At 60.3% G+C, this 18,922-nt stretch overlaps 1 protein-coding gene across 3 annotated transcripts; it reads left to right on the top strand.

Annotated features, from left to right (window-relative positions):
• The first annotated feature begins 4,350 nt into the window (after positions 1-4,350).
• Positions 4,351-18,666, top strand: Zbtb7a (zinc finger and BTB domain containing 7A). Of its 3 annotated transcripts, none has more exons than XM_026784970.1 (3): positions 4,351-4,906; positions 11,409-12,652; positions 15,077-18,666. In XM_026784970.1, exons 1-3 carry the CDS (start codon positions 4,550-4,552, stop codon positions 15,537-15,539), a joined length of 2,064 nt encoding a protein of 687 aa, XP_026640771.1. In that variant the 5' UTR covers positions 4,351-4,549; the 3' UTR covers positions 15,540-18,666. The 3 variants fall into 3 exon arrangements, with proteins under 3 accessions (XP_026640771.1, XP_013206159.1, XP_026640772.1); XM_013350705.2 differs by having other exon boundaries at positions 4,827-4,944; XM_026784971.1 differs by lacking the exon at positions 4,351-4,906 and adding an exon at positions 5,613-6,243.
• Positions 18,667-18,922: the final 256 nt, after the last annotated feature.

The following is an 18,922-nucleotide window of genomic DNA, read 5'->3' as shown; positions in this document are numbered from 1 at the left end:
AAAAAAAAAAAAATTGTAAAAAAAAAATCCAGAACTAAAATAGTTTTCCCTTCCAGTGGCACTCCTGTGTCTGCTGGCGAGAATCAGCTCTGCCCCGGAGCCTTTACCTGGGCTAGCCTGAGAACCCGGAAGCCCCACTTTCCAGCCTCTCAGACACACACCGCCTGTGGGACAGCTACCTACCTGGATGGATGATGATTTAAAGATCTTAGCCGGATTATAGTAGTGCACACCTTTGATTCCTTTAGAGGCAGGAGGATTTCTTGAGTTCGAGGCCAGCCTAGTCCACAGAGTGAGTTTCAGAACAGTCAGGGATACACAGAGAAACCCAGTCTCGGAAAAAGCAAAATAAATAAAAATAAATCTTGTCCCAGAGCAAAGCTGAGTGCTGTGTGATGCTGTAGCCTCTCTGTGCTTTATGCATATCACACGGACACACGAGCACAATTACACAGACGCGCGTGTGCGTGCACACACACTACACAGACACACGCAAACACGTGCACACACATGCACGCTGTACAGACACACACGCATGAGCTACTTCACAGCACCAACAGCCACAATGCCTTCATCAGAGGAACAGCACACTGACGCTACAGAAGGGGCACCTTCTCCAGCAACCCCTCAAAATCCCCTTGTGCCTCCAGGGTGCTCCCAGAATGCTTAGCGAAGGGCCTACATCACCTGATTTCCTCCACACTTAGGGTGTCCAACTTCTAACGTGTGAGCAATTGTATTCATTCCTTAAAAATGGGAAGTAACAGGGAGATACTGGTGCAAGCCCAGCACCTCAGCCAGCACTTGCAAGGTGGAGGCAGGAGGAGGATCACAAATTCAGGGTCATCCTCCACTACATAAAGAGTTGGAGGCCAACCTGGGCTACAGTAATAGAACATTTGTGCCGGGCGGTGGTGGCACACGCCTTTAATCCCAGCACTCGGGAGGCAGAGGCAGGCAGATCTCTGTGAGTTCGAGGCCAGCCTGGTCTACAGAGCTAGTTCCAGGACAGCAACAGCCAGGGCTACACAGAGAAACCCTGTCTCAGGAAAAAAAATTAAAGAAACCCCCCAAATTCAATACTTTGGGGCTGGAGAGATGGCTCAGCGGTTAGAGCACTGGCTGTTCTTCCAGAGGACCTGGGTTCAGGTCCCAGCACCCACATGGTAGCTCACACTTGTCTGTAACTCGATTTCACACCAAACCACTTAAAGTTAAATAAATCATGAAATAAAAATAAAAAAGTCGGGGCTGGAGAGATGGCTCAGCGGTTAAGAGCACTGCCTGCTCTTCCAAAGGTCCTGAGTTCAATTCCCAGCAACCACATGGTGGCTCACAACCATCTGTTACGAGGTGCCCTCTTCTGGCCTGCAGGCATACTAGCAGACAGAATACTGTATAAATAATAAATAAATAAACAAACAAACAAATAAATAAAAGTCGCGAATTTGCATCCCATGTTCCAGGAGCTATGCTCTGTCAACAGTGCCGGCAGACTTAATCACTGATTAAGGGCAGTACTCCATTGTGTAAATGTGCCACATTGTCCTCATCCACGGGAAGCAGAGAAAGACAAGATCTCCTGAGTAAATTTCAAGAGGGCTGAAGGGGAGGGGAGAGGCAGGGAGGAGAGCTCAATAAAAAAATCAATAAAAATAAATTAAGGGGTAAAATGTCCCACAGACCCTAGCACATCTCCTCGATCTGATTTATATTTTAATTGCATTAACGTTTTGCAGCCTTATAATTATTATTTTGTTGTTGTTTTATCGAGACAGGGTTTCCCTGTGTAGCCCTGGCTGTGCTGGAACTCATTCTGTAGACCAGGCTGGCCTCTGCCCCCAGAGGGCTCCAATTAAGGTTGAGCTGCTGTTGCCAGGCAATTTGTTTATTTTTGAGCTGGGGACCCCAGGAGCCCTGGTGGGGTCAAATTTGTAAGTAGTTGAGGGTGACCTTGAACTAATTCCTGGTTCTCCAGGCCTCTGACCTGCAGGGCTCACAGGTCTGTGTCACCTCACCCACAGCATTAAATTAGATTAGATTTAGATTTAGATTAGATCCCCCCCCCCCCAGACAGGGTTTTTCTGTAGCCCTCACGTTCAGGACCTCACTCTGTAGACCAGGCTGGCCAGACTCAAAAGAGCTCCACCTGTCTGTGCCAAGTGCTGGAATTAAAGGCGTGAACCACTACCCGGCCCTAGATTCGATTTTAATTTATTTACTTTTTCCCTTTTAGAGAAGATCCCCACACGTAGTCCTGCGTGACCTAGGACTCACTATGTTGACCAGGCTAGCCTCAGGACTCTTAGAATCCTCCTGTCTCTTCCTCAGAATTAAAATCCAAGCTTCATCGGTCATCCTATTGATTGCTGCGAGATCGTGAAAGCTGCGCAGGCCAGCCCTTTCTAGCCTTCTCCTCCAGTTCTCTCCTAACTCACCCCGCCCCCATCCTCCCACCTGGCCTGGACCCCTTTCGGACTTATTAGAAAACTGGGGAGATATGGTCCAAGGTTCTCTGCAGGTGATGCTGGTCTGTCCAGGCCCCTAGGGAGGGTCCAGCCTGAGGTGACCGCTGGAGCTGCACCAGTCTCTGGGGAAATCGAGGCAGGTGGGAGGAGCTTCAGCCGTGGGCGTGGAAAGTGCCCTCAGTGAATTCCGGGAGACACGGGTAACCCCGCCCCCTGTGGCCCCGGCAGATCCAGGAGGGCGTGGCACCCCGGTGCTTGAGGAAGGGTTCCACGGCCAAGGTTCCGGGTCCCCACCCCACCCCCGTCGGGCTCACGTGGCTGCCCACCTTCATGGCTGGTGTCACTGCCTGGCGCGGGGCTACCACTTCCCCTGTGGGGGACCTCCTGGGTTTCCCCTTAGAAGGCAATTTATTAATACAAAACGCGAATCCAGACTGCTTGGGTGTTGAAAGGCATTTTTATTTATATTTTTGAGGCAGAGTGTCACTACGTAGTCCCGGCTGTCCTGAAACTCATTCTGTAGACGAGGCTGGCCTAGAACTCACAGAGATCCACCTGCCTCTATCTGCCTCCCATAGATCCAGGTGAACTGTACTTTTAAAGATGTGTTGGAGACGGGGGAGGGGTCGATGCTTTGATGTAAAAAACAAAATAAACATATTAGGACAATCTGTAAAAAATATTGATAACAGTAATACCAATGAATGAAAAATATCCTAAAGTAAGGACCCAAATATTTGGAGGCTGACATCCCATGCGGTCTATCAGAAGGGGCGCAGAAGGGGAAACTGAAGCCTGGAGTACGCTCTTACTCCGCCCCCTCCCGCGAGCTGAGGACCCACAGCCGGGTTGTCGGGTAGCGTGGTGGAGCCCAAACCCAGCAGGCCTGGTGAACCGGGATGTCGCTTGTCCCCTCCTCTCCCTTCCCCTCCCTCTCCGGACCTCTCCCACGACCGGAGAGGAAGTGGGAGAGAAAAAGACACGGGGGTGAAAAAGGAAAACAAGAAATAAAGCTGGGTTGGATCCGCGCTTCCAGACTCCCCACCTCCGTCCTGCTCCGGGATTGCGCGACGCTCCGGCGAGGGTCCGGGTCCACGCCCCACCTCAGCCAGGCCAGCCAGCCGGCTGCGGGGAAAATTACAAGGCCTGGAAAACAACCGTCCTTCTCCGCCCCTCGCCAACCCCTTCCCCGCGCTACGCCCCTGGCACAGCCGGGTGGAGGCGACTGTTTTATGTAATCGCGGGGCGGCAGGTTTGCTGGCTGGCTGCAACGGTGAGGGAGGGACCCCCCGAGCTGAGCTGCCACCTCGGGGCCCTGCAAGCCTAACCCTGGGGGGGGTTCCCTGGCACGGCTTTGGGTAAACTGAGGCCCAGATGGGGGTAGATGGAGACCCGACTCTCTGAAACAACTTAGCCATACTTGCAACCAGCTCCTCCTCCTCTGGGTTCGTCGCAGTTTGGGTAAACTGAGGCTTATGGTGGGGGCTGGGGGACCCGGAGCTCAGATGCAGGCTGCTGACCCCAGCAAATACCCTCCTTCTTCCTCTCCTGGGACTTCTTGGGTAAACTGAGGCTCAGGGTGAAGGTACGGAAAGCCAGAGCTCCGAGGCAACTTCGCCTTCTTTGCAACAACCCCATCCTCCCTCCAGTCCCTTGCAACACTTGGGGAAACTGAGGCCCAGGGGAGGGCGATGAGGAATCATGCCATTGCCCTGGTGGCCCAGGAGAGAGGTGTGGCGGTGGGAGGACCGTCACTTCCTCGCCTTCCCCTCAGCTCCCGGGTCCAGCGCGCCCCCCACGCTCCAGAAGTGGGTCCTCCGGGTGCGCACCGCGCTCCCGCCCCCGCTGCCAACCCGCCCCACCCTGCCCCTGGCGTCGGGGGCACAGCTCGCGCCCCCTGCACCCCGCCCAGAGCGCACAGGCTGGGGCTGTTTATCTGCGGCCCCCACCCCTTACACCCGAGGGGCCCCTCTTGCCCGCCCCCAGCACCCCGGGGTGCTCCGGGCCGTAGATAAGCCAGCAGGCTGGCACGGCGCCGCGCACGGGGCGGAGAGGTCACGGGCTTGCCAGGGGAGGGGCCGATGGGTCGGGGCTGCGCCCCCCGCCCGCCCGGCACCCCCAAATCCCTAATCGCAGCCGCATCTGCTCTCGCGGCGCAGCCCCGCGGGACGTGGCAAGAGCCGACCTGCAGAGCCTGTTCTGGCCGCGGCGGCCGGGGGGGGCGGGCTGGGCGTGGGGGTGCCGGCGCTGCGGCACCTTTAAGACGAGGGAGGACCCCTCTTGCCCTCGGACAAACCAGGAAGGGAGTCGCGAGCATCATACGGGGCTTTGCGTACTGTACGGCTACTGTAGGGGCAGTGACGCCGCCGCCCGCCCGAGCGAGGTCCGCGCCGCGGGCAGCCCCGATCGCGCGTCCTCCGGGCCCGGGTCCCCGCGAGGTAAGCCGCCCGGGCTGAAGGGGAGCCCTCTCGGAGAGGTGGGTTTTGTTTTTGTTTCTTTCTTTTTTTTTTTTTTTAATTTCCTTGCAGGGTGGGGACGCGGCCGGGGGCGCAGTGCGCACCCGGAACGCCCGAAGAGAGCGGAGACGGGCTGGATGAGGGCGCCTCCGCAGCTCCGGGGTTCTAGAAACCAGGGGGTGTCCGGTTACAGCCGGAGGCTAGTGGGGGGGGGCTCCGCCCGGGTCCCTCCGGGGCGAAGGGCACGAGCCTGCGCTCGCTCCCCTGGGCTGCCCAGCCTCGGGGCTCCGGGCGCGCGGGGCGCGGGGGAGGGGAGCCGGGCCGCACCGCGGGCGGAGGTGGGGGCAGAGGGGCGCGTCGCGTGCTAAGTTTGCAGTAGGGCCCGGGGCGCGCGCCGTTCCCCTTTCCGAGTGGTCGTGGGCAGGCGGGGCGGGGGGGGGCTATCCGGGACTGCGCGCAGACGTTGGAGTTGGACGCAGGATGGAGCTCCATGGGGGAGGGGGGAGGGGGCTGAAAAAACAGGGAGGGGGGCTTTGCAGAAAGAAAAAAAAATAGCGAGAGGCGGGGGGAAGGGGTGGGGTGTCCGGGGGGCGGGCGCGGCCTCTCTCGGTTCTCCTGGGCGCTGTAGTTCTTTCTCTTACCTTCAGGGCTTGGCGCCTCGTAAGGTGGTCAGGGAGTTTGGACTACAAGTCCCAGAATGCTCCGCGATGCCACCGGTCAGGGAGGGGCGTTGCAGAGGAGGGGCGGTGAGCGGCGGACCAGAGGACCAATGGGAGGGAGAAGCCGTCCGGCGCGGCGCAGTATGAGGGTGGACCCCGCGTCGAGGGGCGGGGTCTTGTGGGAGGGGCGGAGCTTCCGTGGCTCCCTCGCCGGGGGCCGGTGGCGGTCCTGGCTTCCGGCTGCCGCCCCTCCCCTCCTGTTGTGTAACCGTCCCTAGGCCCCCCCCCTTCGTTTCGCTATTTTATTTTTTTTCCCGTTTCCGTTTAGTTCCGGACGCTCCGGGACGAGGAGAAAGGTTCCTCCGCAAGACGAGACGTTCCCTCCCAGGGGGAGGGTGTGGTGTCAGGGCCTCGGGGCTTCAGGCGAGGCCGGGGATGCGCGGCCTGGCGCGGGCCGGGCCGGGCGCGGGGGAGGTGACGGGCGGACCCAGATCCGGGGTAATTTGCATCGCCCTCCCCCCAGCCCGGGTGGGGATTGGCCGGGCGGCGGCGGAGGGTGGCGCGGGGCCGGGCTCAGCGTCGCCCGCCGGCGCTCGGAGCCGCCAGCCCGCCGCAGCCATCGTCACGGTCGTCGGGGCCCTCGCGCCGCCCGGGAAGGAGGTAGGAGCCGCGCGGCCTCGGGGCCGCCGTCCCGTCCCTTCCTTCTTCCCTTCCTCCTCCTCCCCGTCGCCATCGCCACCACGTGCGCCCCCGCCGTCGTCCCCACCTGGGCCTGGCACCCAAGGGTGCTTCTTTAGTGGCGGAAGTGAGAGAGAGAGACAGATGGCTTCCCTGGTTCCCTCCTCTCCTTTCCCTCCCTTTCCAAGCAGACCTACTTAGCTCAGCACCCGTGAATCACTAAGCCCAGCACCCATGGGTGACAGACTTGGCGGAAACCCTGTGTCTCCCCCCCCCCCCCCCCACAGCTGCTTCCCCCGGCGAGGGTGTCTCCGGCCTCCGATGTCAGCAAGCCAACCCCCCCACCTTCCCCCAAGCCCGGGCCTAGGGCGTCACCCTGAGTGGCCGCTCCCACGCTGAGGAGGGGGGAGCCCCCCCCCCAGGCACCAAGCTGATTACTTGCAATTGGCAGGACTGAGGTGGGAGAGGTCCCCAGGCCTTCCCTCCCTCCCTCAGCTCAGGCTAGGCCCTGGGTTGCAAGAGGGTTCTCTCAGCCTGGGGATGTCTGCTCATCCCAGGGTCACCTCCCCACCCCACACCTTTCCCAGAGGGCCTCCAGTGGCTCCCCCAGCTAGGCTCTGGCACCTCTCCGGGGCTGGGCTCGGGGCTCTGTTTACCGGCAGGCATCGCTGTGGAGACGGCCTGGGGGAGGGAGGGAGGGGGCAGCCTGGGCTGGAAGACAGGCAGGAAACAGGATCCAACCGGGACACTGAAATTTTAATTTGCCGGTCACTTTGGGGGTGGGGGTATTTATTATTTAGTTGAAATTGGCCTAGGCCAGGCAGCTCCCTGTTCAGGAAGGGGAGCTATACACCCAGGGTCTCAGGCGTTTGGGGACACTGAGGCCAGAGAGGCAGAGTCCTGTGTGGCCTGGTGTGGGGATGGTTTCTGGGCAGGAGTGCCTCGTCCTTGGTGGCTTTTGGGTGCATTCTGTTCTTTTCCTTGAGGCTGTGTGACCTGTAACTCAGTCCTTGTCACATAGAAGGAAACCCAGGCTTGGAGTGAGGAGGGCTCTGGTAAGCGGGGGTCTTCGAGGCCAGAGGGACAGAGGGACTGGGAGGCACACGGGATAGACTCAAGGTCATGTCCCTGGTGGTCTCCCCCTGAGTGTAGGGGTCTTCCCAAAAGTCCCCTAGTGTTCCAGGGGACTCTCTTCCAAAAGATTGGGAGGCTGGTGTCTGGGACTGGATGCCGTAACTAACACCTGTCATGGCTAGGGATCCTGCCCACAATGACATTGAGCCCAGAGAGGGACAGTGAGACTCCAAGGTCACACAGCTGGAACCCTAGTCTGTCCCCTGGTCCCATGCATCTGCTACCCTGGGGACTGGGCACACGGTGGGCAGTGTACATCTGGGTTCCAGGTTTACAGTGCCACAGTTGCACCCCTGGTCCCCAGGGCCTGACGCGGGGAGGGCCCACAACTCTTGTCTCGGATCCTTAACCTGTGTCTGTGTGTCCTCTTGGGTTGGGTTTCCCCGGGGTCTGCTCGGGGCACCCCAGGGTCTTTGCCACCTGAGCCACCCTGGCCTTCCCCCATCACAGGCCCTGCAGCGAGCCAGGAGAGCAAGCTGAGGCAGGGTCTGCAGCCCACCAAGAGGGGCCAAATTCCCCCTCTGCCTCAGTTTCCCTGACTGTGTCCTCTTCCCTACTTCCCGCCGCCAACCTTAACAGGTTTGGAGGGACTGGTGGGCGGCAGCGGCTCTGCCGTCCTGAACTGGCAGAGGGACCCCAGTCCTGCCAGCCCCCCAGGGTGATGTTGCCCCATAGCTCCTGTGAGGGCAGCGCCCCTGTGCCCTGAGCTCCCTGGGGGCTGTGTCGGGGGAGGGGAGAGGCGCCCTGGGAAGAACGAGTTAGGCAAGACCAGCCAGGTTCAAATTCCAGCTGGCTCTGTGGCCCTGGGCCCTGGCCTCCCCTCTCTGATCTAGTCCCCCGTGTGTTGAGGGAGGGGCCCCGGTTCCAGACCCACTCCCAGCAGTGTCCCCTGTCCTCAGGTGGGATGAGGGTGGTCAGCCCTCCTCCAGCACTGTCTCAGGGTCCGGCCTCCTTTCATGTCCACTCTGTGGGATCTGGAGTGTGGCCTGAGGCCCGGCCCCTCCATCTGTCCCCTCAGCAGGCTGGGGTTGGGCCACTCAGTGGCCCTCCCCACCCACACCTTTCTGGTTTGACGGGAAATAGGCCGGGCCCACCTTGAGCCAGGGGAGGGAGGTGGCGGATTCTGCAGGCCCCTGGGCCAGCCAGGGACCTTCTGGGGAGCATTTGCAGGTGGCTACAGGTGGCAGGAGAGTCTTGCCAGGCCCCCTCAGACTTGCTTTCTGAGGGCATCCTGGATAACAGGTGCAGCTAAGCTCAGTTCTGTCCGTTCAGGGTCCTTTTGGTCTGACTTGGTTGCCCCCAGCAGCAGGAGCCTCACCCCTCCATAGCGGGGAAGGTCTTCCTTTCCACTTGGAACTAGGCCTCACTTCTGGCTTTCCTGGATGAGTGGCACTCGGAGCGTGGGAACAGGGTGGGCCTGGGCCCCACCCTGGAGCTGGGCTCCCCACAGGCCTGCCTGTCCCCGCCCCCACACTCACACACTTCCCACTGGGCCGGCTGCCTTCCTGCCTCTGGCCCTTTAAGGCCCCCGGGCAGGAAGCCCCTCCCCATTATGGCAATAAATGCACAGTAAATGGCGGGGCCTGAGTGAATCCTGCCTGGCCCTCTGCTGCTGCTTAGTCGGGTTGGGGAGGCCACCCCTGGGCCCCCAATGAATTCCTGTTCAATTAGACCAGGCCAGGCGGGCATTGGCATCAGGTCAGGGCTCTGTAACCCATAGGGACCAACCCTTGCAACACAGGCCGGGGAGGGGGCGGGGGCCGCGGGGCAGGGGCCTGGCGGGCTGTACCTGCTGCCAGGCTTGCTGTGTGACCTTGGGGTGGCTGCCCACCCTTTCTGGGCCTAGTGAAGGCCAGGGTGAAAAGCCCCAGAGCCCCAAGGGGTTGATGGGCGCACCTGAGCAGGGGTGCAGTGTGCGACCTCAGGCCAGAGTCCCCAAGGAAACTGAGGCCCAGAGGGGCGTGGCCTCCTGCAGGAGCTCTCGCAGGAACCCTGGCAACCTCATCTGCCGCCTGGGCCCTGCCCCAGGAATGTGAATAAGGTGGTGGGTGGCAAGTTTTCCGCCCGGCCCCTTCCCAGAAGCCCCCTCTTTCTTCCTGAGGACCTGGAGGCCAGTCCTAGCCTTCACCTGTGTGACCTTGGAAAGACCCCAGCCCTAGGCTTCCACCCCTCTCCCACTTCCAGACCCTTGGTCCCTAGTACCCTTCCTCAGCCCCTGGGGCCCTCGCAGGTACTAGCGGGTAGTCCTAGAGGAGAGGTGGGACCGGCAGCTGTCCCCTGATACTGGGTGTGTCAGTCTTCCAGGTGGGTGGAGCAGGGTGTGGGCCTGGGTCTTTGGTTCATCTGACCTTTTGCTTGACCCTACTGTACAGTTGGCCTCAGGAGAGGGTGCCCCACCTCTCTAACCCAGAAGGGGCCTGCCAGGGCCTGCCCCTTGCCCGGCCGCCGACTCAGCACTGAAGAGCCCCAGAAATCCCACGGAGGCAGGCACAGGCAGGAACTCTTGTGTGGGGACCCCAGTTATCGTTGGGAAGGTCTCCCTGAGGAGGGACATAGGCCTGGAGCTGGGCAGCCTCAGTTCCTTCATGGTTGACTGGTGTGCTTCACTGGAGCCCAGCAGAGGTTCTTGGCGCCCTGTGTGCCCCAGGAGCTATGGCTGTTCTCGGGGCCTGCTCCTCACCTGAGGCCTCCAGAGGCCCAGGGCGTGGCGAGGCAGGTGTCTGCTGGGGCCCTGGGCACCCTGTCACCTTTGTGGGGGGTGGATGTGATATGGGGCTGGCTTCTGTGGCCCCATGTCTCCAGGCCTGGCCTAGCCATGACCCAGAGGCTGGAGCCTGGGCGCCTTCGCACTTAAAATAGGGCTCAGCAGCCCCTGGCCCTGGAGCGCTGCGCCTGGTGGGAAGCCAGGGTGGCCGTGCCCAGGGCAGCAGCTAGGCTGACTCATTTGGACTTTTTCAGGCCCTGGGGGCCCCTGTAGGAACACTTTTGAGCCATCTCTCAAGGGACCTGGGTCACTCTGGCTGGGGGACATCTTTGGGGTCACGTGCCCCCTCCCTCTCCGTGGCTGGCTGTGGCTGGAGGGGACAGGATTGTCTTGTCTGCCCACATTCTCCCCAAGGCCCAGGGCCAGACAGCAAGTGGTGGGAGGGGGTGGAAACCACCCATGGGGGCTCCTCGAAGCTTCCCAGGGTTGTGCCTTGGTCACCCCCTCTGGCCCCCTAGTCCCTACAATCACATCTGAGTTGTCCCTCCCCGTCCAGGGTTCTGCTCAAGCAGCTAGCTGGTGGGGCGGGAAGAGAGGGTGGGTGGTGGCCGAGGGGCACAAAGGAGTCTGTGTCACCAGGCACTCCTGTGAGAGGAGACCCACCATGGACGGTGCCTCCCTCTTGAACCTCTGGGTGAGCACCAGGCCAGGCATGGGACAGGAGGGGCCCAGAGGCCTTGGGAAGCTGAAGAGGGTGCAGCTTGGGCCCTGTCCCTTCTAAGGACGGCCTGCAGTGGCCCTTGGCCCTACAATGGCAGGCAGGAGGATCTGGAGGAATGTGGGCCTTGTTGGGTGGTGAAGGGCAGCCTGGCTCCCTGGAGAGGGCGGAGGGGTGGGGACAGCGCCAGAGGGTTGCACAAGGCCGTGGGCAGATGAGTCACAGCTGGGGGGGGCAGAGACGAGGAGGGATGGGGACGGGTGGGACAGCCTGATACCCCTCTGCCAGGGTCCTCCGGGAGTGGTTGCCCATTTGTCAGATGGGGAGACTGAGGCCTGGCACATATTGAGTGCCATTCTGGGGAACAACCAAGACAGGAGGCCCTGTCCTGTGTGGGGGCGTGGCCTGGTTGGCAGTTTGGTTTCCCCTGTTACTCACTGGCCTGACTTCACTGTGGGGTCGTGGATGGATAGCCTCCCTCTACAGGACCCAGGTCTGGTCTGCAGGCACAGGGAGTCCAGCCATTCTCTGGTGACACCTTCCTCTAGCCGGGTCCCCTCGGCTGATAGCCATCTTTCCCTCTCCCTGCAGGTGTCGGTGGGGAAGATGGCTGGCGGCGTGGATGGTCCCATCGGGATCCCGTTCCCGGACCACAGCAGCGACATCCTGAGCGGCCTGAATGAGCAGCGGACACAGGGGTTGCTGTGTGACGTGGTGATCCTGGTGGAGGGCCGCGAGTTCCCCACGCACCGCTCGGTGCTGGCCGCCTGCAGCCAGTACTTCAAGAAGTTGTTCACGTCGGGCGCCGTCGTGGACCAGCAGAACGTGTACGAGATCGACTTCGTGAGCGCCGAGGCGTTGACGGCGCTCATGGACTTCGCCTACACCGCCACGCTCACGGTCAGCACGGCCAACGTGGGCGACATCCTGAGTGCCGCGCGGTTGCTGGAGATCCCGGCCGTGAGCCACGTGTGCGCAGACCTGCTGGAGCGCCAGATCCTGGCGGCCGACGATGTGGGAGACGCAGGCCAGCCCGATGGGGCGGGCCCCACGGACCAGCGCAACCTGCTGCGCGCCAAGGAGTACCTGGAGTTCTTCCGCAGCAACCCCATGAACAGCCTGCCCCCCGCCGCCTTCCCGTGGCCTGGCTTTGGCGCCCCTGAAGACGACCTCGATGCCACTAAGGACGCTGTTGCTGCTGCCGTTGCGGCCGTGGCTGCGGGCGACTGCAATGGCTTGGACTTCTACGGCCCGGGGCCCCCCGCCGAGCGGCCACCCGCGGGCGACGGGGACGAGGGCGACAGCACCCCAGGGCTGTGGCCTGAGCGGGACGAGGATGCCCCGGCCGGGGGACTCTTCCCGCCACCCACCGCCCCGCCGGCTGCCACACAGAACGGCCACTATGGCCGCGTCGGAGAGGAGGAGGCAGCATCATTGTCCGAGGCAGCCCCCGAGCCTGGTGACTCCCCAGGCTTCCTGTCGGGCGCAGCCGAGGGTGAGGATGGCGACGCGGCCGATGTGGATGGGCTGGCGGCCAGCACGCTGCTACAGCAGATGATGTCGTCGGTGGGCCGAGGGGACAGTGATGAGGAGTCCCGCGCAGACGACAAGGGTGTCATGGACTACTACCTGAAGTACTTCAGCGGCGCTCACGATGGCGACGTGTACCCGGCCTGGTCACAGAAGGGCGAGAAGAAGATCCGGGCCAAGGCCTTCCAGAAGTGTCCCATCTGCGAGAAGGTGATCCAGGGTGCAGGCAAGCTGCCCCGCCACATCCGCACGCACACGGGCGAGAAGCCCTACGAATGCAACATCTGCAAAGTTCGCTTCACCAGGTGAGCAGGCGGGGTAGGACGTGGGGGGGCAGGGCTCGACTCTCAGGGCCTCCCTGCATCGCCCACGTCTGTTTGTTCACTGGGATCCATCAGCCTCCACGATGTTTTGTCTGATTTTTTTTTGTTTTTGTTTTTATTTTTCGAGACAGGGTTTCTCTGTAGCTTTGGAGCCTGTCCTGGAACTCACTCTGTAGACCAGGCTGGCCTCGAACTCAGAGACCCCCCCCTGCCTCTGCCTCCCAAGTGCTGGGATTAAAGGCGTGCGCCACCACCGCCTGGCCTGTTTCGGTTTCCTCAATTTGAGACCCGGGCTCCCCATGCAGATTAGGCGGGCCAGGAACTGGCAGAGACCCTCTTTGCTCTGCCACAGCAGTGCTGGGCAGAAAGTGCGCCACCGCACTGGGCTCCCCAGCCGGCCTTTGTTAGGTGCTTTCCAGGTGCAGGAATGCTGTTGTGCCCAGATGGGCCAGAGTCCCACCAGGCCACCAGCCAGTTGAGCAGGGGAGGCTCTCAAGCAGGGGCCAGCTGTGCAAAGGCCCTGGGGCCTGCTGTTAGCTGGAGTCTCTGGGTCTGAGCCTTAAGGTGTGGAAAGAACTGGGAAGGAGTTAGGGAGAGTTCAAGGGCAGTCCGGGGCTATTTGTGGTTGCATTTGAGCAGTCCAGAGGTAGTTCCTGAGCTGTGTGGACCCAGGGCAGACTAGACCTATGTGTGGCAGGCAGGGGTGCAGCCAGGCCCAGTGACTCAGCTGTTACCCCCTGCCCTGGGGTTCCCCCAGCCACGCCTACGAGGCCTGAAGAAAGAAACCATTGTCCTAACTTCCTGGCCCCACCCGACCCCCTCCCCAGAACCCCGGTCCCCTCCTCAGAGGGCAGGGGAGGAGGGTGCGGCAGGACTCCGGTGCCCAGGAGTGCCAGGTGGGGACAAAGAGCACCACGGAGGCGGTTGCTTCAGTGGGTGAGACTGGCAGTGGGGAATCTCCGCCCCCGGGGAGTGGCCTGGGGGACCGTGGGCCCCTCCTTTGGAATAGGCTCTGCAGGGACCAGCATGGTGGAGCTCCTGGCCTGCCAGCTGCCACCCAGCACTCTCCCTTCTCACCAGGTGTGCACCTGGCTCCACCCAGGCTTGGGGCTGGCTCTTCCCCACAGAGAAACTGAGGCCCAGGGAGGGGTGCCTAGTGAGGCCTTTTCTCCTGTGGCCTGCATACTCACCCCTTCTCTGGGGCCTTCCCCGCCCCCACCCCAACCGCCCCCTCCAGGCCTGGAGCCCAGGGGCCCCTGTGACTCACAGTGAGCATTGAGTAAGCCAGGCCTGTGGCAGCCGGGGCTATAATTACCCAGGCCGGGGCTTGGGGTGATGAAACTGGGGCTGCCTCCCACCCCCTCCCTGCTTCTGTGTGGCCCCTGTCCTGCTGTGCAACCCTAGGCCATCCAGTTCCCCCTCTGAGCCTTCTAGGGAACTCTCCCTTACACATCTAGAAAATCGTTAACCACTGGTGTGCTGGGTGGGTGGGGCCTGTGCAGGGGGACTGCCGAAGAAACCCCCAATAGTTGATGCAGATCGTGGGAGGGAAGTACAGAGGGTGGGGTGGGGTTCACCTCATGCATGTTCTCTTGGTACAACTGAGGCAGAGGCAAGGGTCTGGTGTAGAGGACCGGTGGCCTTGTCCTTCTAGCAGTAGGGAGCCATGAAGGGCGCATGGGTGGCAGCCTGGGCTGTGCCAGAGATGGAGCCCAAGCAGGAGCCAGGTGCCCAGGGTTTGGCAAAGGCAGAGGGGCCATAGGGCCTGAACAGGGGTTATTGCTCCTCGTGATCAAAGACGCCATCTGGGTTGCTGGAAGATTATGCGGGGAGTCCATGCCTCAGAACAGGACAGACAGAACTAAGAACTGTCACACGAGTCAGCAAGTGAGGGCTGGGAGAAAGTCACCATCTCAATGAGTGCACCCCCGGGCTCTGCGGGACTGTGGGCCAGTCGTCCCAACACTGGGCTGTGTCTCAGGTACAGGGGCACAGAAGGGAAGCCAGCCAAGATACATGTGAGGCCTTGGGGTGTGGGGAGCTGTGGTGCAGGGTCACTGTGAGGGTCTAGGAGGCCCCAGAGGGTGGCCTGGGGTGCTGCTGTCCTTCCATGCATGTTTTTGAGATGTAGTACTTTTCTTAGAGAGAGGGTCTCTCAAGGTGTAGACCAGGCTACCACCGCCCAGCCGGCGTAAAAGTCTTTCTGGGCCAGAGCACCCATAGCCCTGGGCCCCTTTTCCCGGTGGCATTTTCAGGGCCTGACATCCAGCAGGTGCCGAGTGAATCAGTACTGTTGTGCGAAGGGGCATTCCTGGGGTTGCACAGCAGTGTCCCTTAGTACGGGCTTTGGGTGGGGCTGGGGTCTTCGGGTGCCTGCTGACCGTGCCCCCACCCACTCGCCCGCAGGCAGGACAAGCTGAAGGTGCACATGCGGAAGCACACAGGCGAGAAGCCGTACCTGTGCCAGCAGTGCGGCGCGGCTTTCGCGCACAACTACGACCTGAAGAACCACATGCGGGTGCACACAGGGCTGCGGCCCTACCAGTGCGACAGCTGCTGCAAGACCTTCGTGCGCTCTGACCACCTGCACAGACACCTCAAGAAAGACGGCTGCAACGGGGTCCCCTCGCGCCGTGGCCGCAAGCCCCGCGTGCGGGGTGTGCCCCCCGATGTCCCCACTGGGGCCGCCACGCCTCCCGGGCTCCCCGACACCCCGCGCAATGGCCAGGAGAAGCACTTTAAGGACGAGGATGAGGACGAGGACGAGGCCAGCCCCGACGGCTCGGGCCGCCTGAATGTAGCAGGCAGCGGCAGCGATGGTGCAGGTGGCCCTGCTGTGGCCACTGCAGAGGGTAACTTTGCAACCTGACTTGTATTCAAAACAAACCAAAACCAAAACAAACTTAAGAGAGAAGAGAGAAAAAACACACCCGCCCTAGCACCACAGCTGTCTGTCCAGACGCCCTCCATCCATCCACGCGCGGACCTGTGTGCGTGTATATATCCATGGCCGTTGTGGGCACGCCTGCCTTTCACAGATTCTTAGGACGTGGCCGCACCCGCTCCCGTGCCCCTCGCCCCTGTCCGCGTGGGGTCCCACCCCGGGGGCCTCTCTGCCTGCTCCTGGCTAAGGTGAGGGTGATGGGGACCCCCAGGACAGGCGCCCGGCTCCTTGCTGGTTGGTTTTAGGGGTCTCAGACAGACCTTAAATGCTTTCTGTCCACTGTGAGTGGACGTTAAAATGGTCCCTGGCTCCCCACCCTCCTTCCTCAGGGCACTTACTAAAGAGGGGGGTGTCCCCTCGGCCTCCCTGCTCCCGTCCCGCCTGTGGCCTCGCACCTCTGCACACCCCTACCCTGGCCACCACTGACATAAAGTCTATTTATTCCCAAGCCTGGGTGGCCGGAGCTGGGATTTGGGGGGCCGCCGGGGTCCCGCCACCTTCTTTCACGGCACTTACACCTGGCGGGGTCCTCGGGGCCACTGCTCAGGGCGACCCCCCCACCCTCCTGTCTCCGCTAGCCTGACCCCACCCCATGTTCAGAGATTGAAAATTCGTCTTCACCCTGCGCCCCACTTTTTAAAGCACTTTTTAGATCTATTTCCCCTTTTCCTCCTTAAAGACAGTTTATATAGAGATATATATATAGAGAGAGATATATAAAATATTCTTTTCCTCAGAGGAGCCGGCAGCAGGCAGCAGTTTTGGGGGGATGTAGCCAAGATCAGAGGGAACCCCAGGGACTCAGGCAGGGACAGGGGAGGGGGGCAAGAGAAGCCACAGCTTAATGTCACAAAACAGCAATAAAACCCCAAGATTTTACTAAATACGAAGGGAAAACAAAAACTTAAAAAAAAAAATCAGCTAAAGCGGTGACAGCCACGTGGGGATCTTGGCACTTTGTAACTGAACGGGTACTTTTCATTCTTAAGAAATGTTTACAAGTTGCGCCCAGCTTCTATGAAAAATTGGAGAGAGAGAGCGAGAGAGAGAGAGAGAGAGAGAGAGCGAGCGAGCAAGCAGTGGAAAGTAACTAAGTCAATTTATTTTTGTATAAAATAAAGAAACCCAACCCATTGCTCCGGCAGAATCCACGTGTGTTCCCGAGGCTCAGGGCGGGGAGGCCAGGACGCCGCGGGAAGGGACCCAGGGTCCCCGAGTCTGCCAGGCCCCCTTTCCCCAGCCCAGTTGATTTTCTCTTGTCTCTGTTGGAGACCACAGGCCTGGGAGCCAGGGCCGCTGTCCCCTTCGGCTCGCCAATTTGCTTCCCAGCTCAGGGATGTCCCCGAGAGAGAGGGAGAGAGGGCTGGTCCCTGGCCAGCCAGACCCCACGACTCCTGCCCGGCCCCCCTTCCCGTGTGGTAGTACCTCCTAGGCACCCCCTTTTTACTCAAAGGCACTGACTGTAACCCAGGGGCCGGCACCTGAACCCCCACGCCCCCAAACTCCGGCTCCCCCCCAAAGGCCCGGTGTGACCGAGCCACAGGCCACGGACAGGGGCCGGGGTTGGGGACGATGCTGCCGGGTGCGGGCATGGGTGGAGGTGCCCCGTGTGTCTATTGACAAATGTCTTGTTCTTTGGCTCTAAAGGGAAGCTCGATAAGAAGGGCGCTTCCAGTCTCTAACAGAGAGGTTTTCCTTTTCATCCCCTCCCATCCCGTGAGCCTCCTCCCCAAAAGTCTCAGGATCCCCCCTTGGGGCCAGCAGAAGGGGCAGGCCCAGGGGCGGGGTGGTGCTGGCCTCCCTTGCACCCCACTCCCATGGAGAGCTGTCCCGGGAACCGGGCTGTGGCCAAGCAGGGCCCAGCAGCCCCCACTGCTCCACCCTCGCAATAAAACCAACCTTAATCACATGTCATCCTGGCCAGTGGCCACCAGACTTGGGGTGGGTGGAGCCCTTGGGGACTGTGGTGGGGGGTGCCCCATAGCCCGCCAGCGACAACGCAAACCCCCTTGGGAATTGCACTAAACCCTTGCCCCCAGCTCTGCGCTCAGCTTCTGCCCACCCACACCCACCTTGCCTTAACCGCCAGCCCGTCCTGGGGGGCCGCAGCCACCGCATGGGCCCATCGCCGGGACAACCCCAAGGCCCGCCCCCCTGCTCCCCATATTGCAATCACACACTGTATATAGAATGTGGATCGATTTTTACAAATTTTTATTTAAATTAAGGCCGTGATAAAAGTTGCCAAAGAGAATTGTGGAATTCACTAGAGGTTTGAGCGGAGGGTGCTGTAGAGAGAGAGATTTTTGTTTGGTTGTTTGGGGGTTTATTTTTGTGTGTGTGCTCTTTTTTTTTCTTTTTTTTCTTTTCAAATGCCTGGTACCAACGACAAAAAGAAAAAAAAATCGGAAAAAGATAACAAACTTGTTACTTCCATTATGGTGAATTTTCGTGTGTTTGAGTGAGAGAGAGAGAGAGGGCCCAGCCAGGGGGGTTCCGGGGACCCCAGGACTGGGGAGGGGACTGGCCTTCAGCTGTCCCCAGCCTGTGACCTGAGCATAGGCCATGCCTGCTGAGTAGTTGCTGCTCTTTGCCTTCCTACCCCACTGGCCTTTCGAGATTAAGAAAAATAAAATAAAATAAAAAGGCAAAAAAATAATAAAAATGAAAAAAAATCTATATATATAGAAACCAATGAATGTAAATGACAGACCTGGCCCAGCCATGGCCCTGCCAAGCTGGGCTCGAGTGGGCGGAACCAAAGCTAGTGCCCTGGGGTGGTCACTCAGGAGGACCCCTCCCTCCAGCAGCCACCACCCTGTCACCCTGTCCGAGTACAGCTGACCTTCCTCGGGTGCTCCCGTGGGTCCTCTGGTTGGGCGGCCGGGGGACGCTCCTGCTGAGGCAGCACAGGTGGGCATCAGGCCGGCTGTCAGGGACTCCTGGGAGTCCACAGTGCAAATCGGGATTGTAAATGGGGACACAGGCTGAAAGGAAAAATAGAAAAAAACAAAAAAAGACAAAAACCGACAAAAAAATAAAAAAGAGCAAAATCCTATTTTTTGAGAAAGAAAGATATTTATATTTGCAGTTTTATTTTAAAAAGTTATTTAAGCTGAGGAAACAGCCTTCCCGGAGTACGGGGTGGCTAGCACCGGACGGGTCAGGGGTCTTGGGGAGCTTCCTCACCCCAGGAATGATTATCTCAGTTCAGAACTAGCTCGCACTAAATATTGACTTATCTTGGTTGGGGGCACGGGGTTCAGGAGGCAGAGGGCCAGGGGTGCCCCGCCCCAGGTTCAGAATGA

Source organism: Microtus ochrogaster, linkage group LG1 (assembly GCF_000317375.1).
Source record: "Microtus ochrogaster isolate Prairie Vole_2 linkage group LG1, MicOch1.0, whole genome shotgun sequence".
NCBI classification, from domain to species: domain Eukaryota; kingdom Metazoa; phylum Chordata; class Mammalia; order Rodentia; family Cricetidae; genus Microtus; species Microtus ochrogaster.
This window is presented reverse-complemented; position numbering and strand designations above follow the sequence as displayed.

Excerpts from the sequence above, each read along its gene's own strand:
- Zbtb7a (XM_026784970.1), top strand. The coding sequence starts at position 4,550 with ATGGGTCGGGGCTGCGCCCCCCGCCCGCCCGGCACCCCCAAATCCCTA. Across the intron at positions 4,907-11,408 it reads CGGGCCCGGGTCCCCGCGAG|GTGTCGGTGGGGAAGATGGC; the intron begins GTAAGCCGCCCG and ends CTCTCCCTGCAG. Across the intron at positions 12,653-15,076 it reads TGCAAAGTTCGCTTCACCAG|GCAGGACAAGCTGAAGGTGC; the intron begins GTGAGCAGGCGG and ends ACTCGCCCGCAG.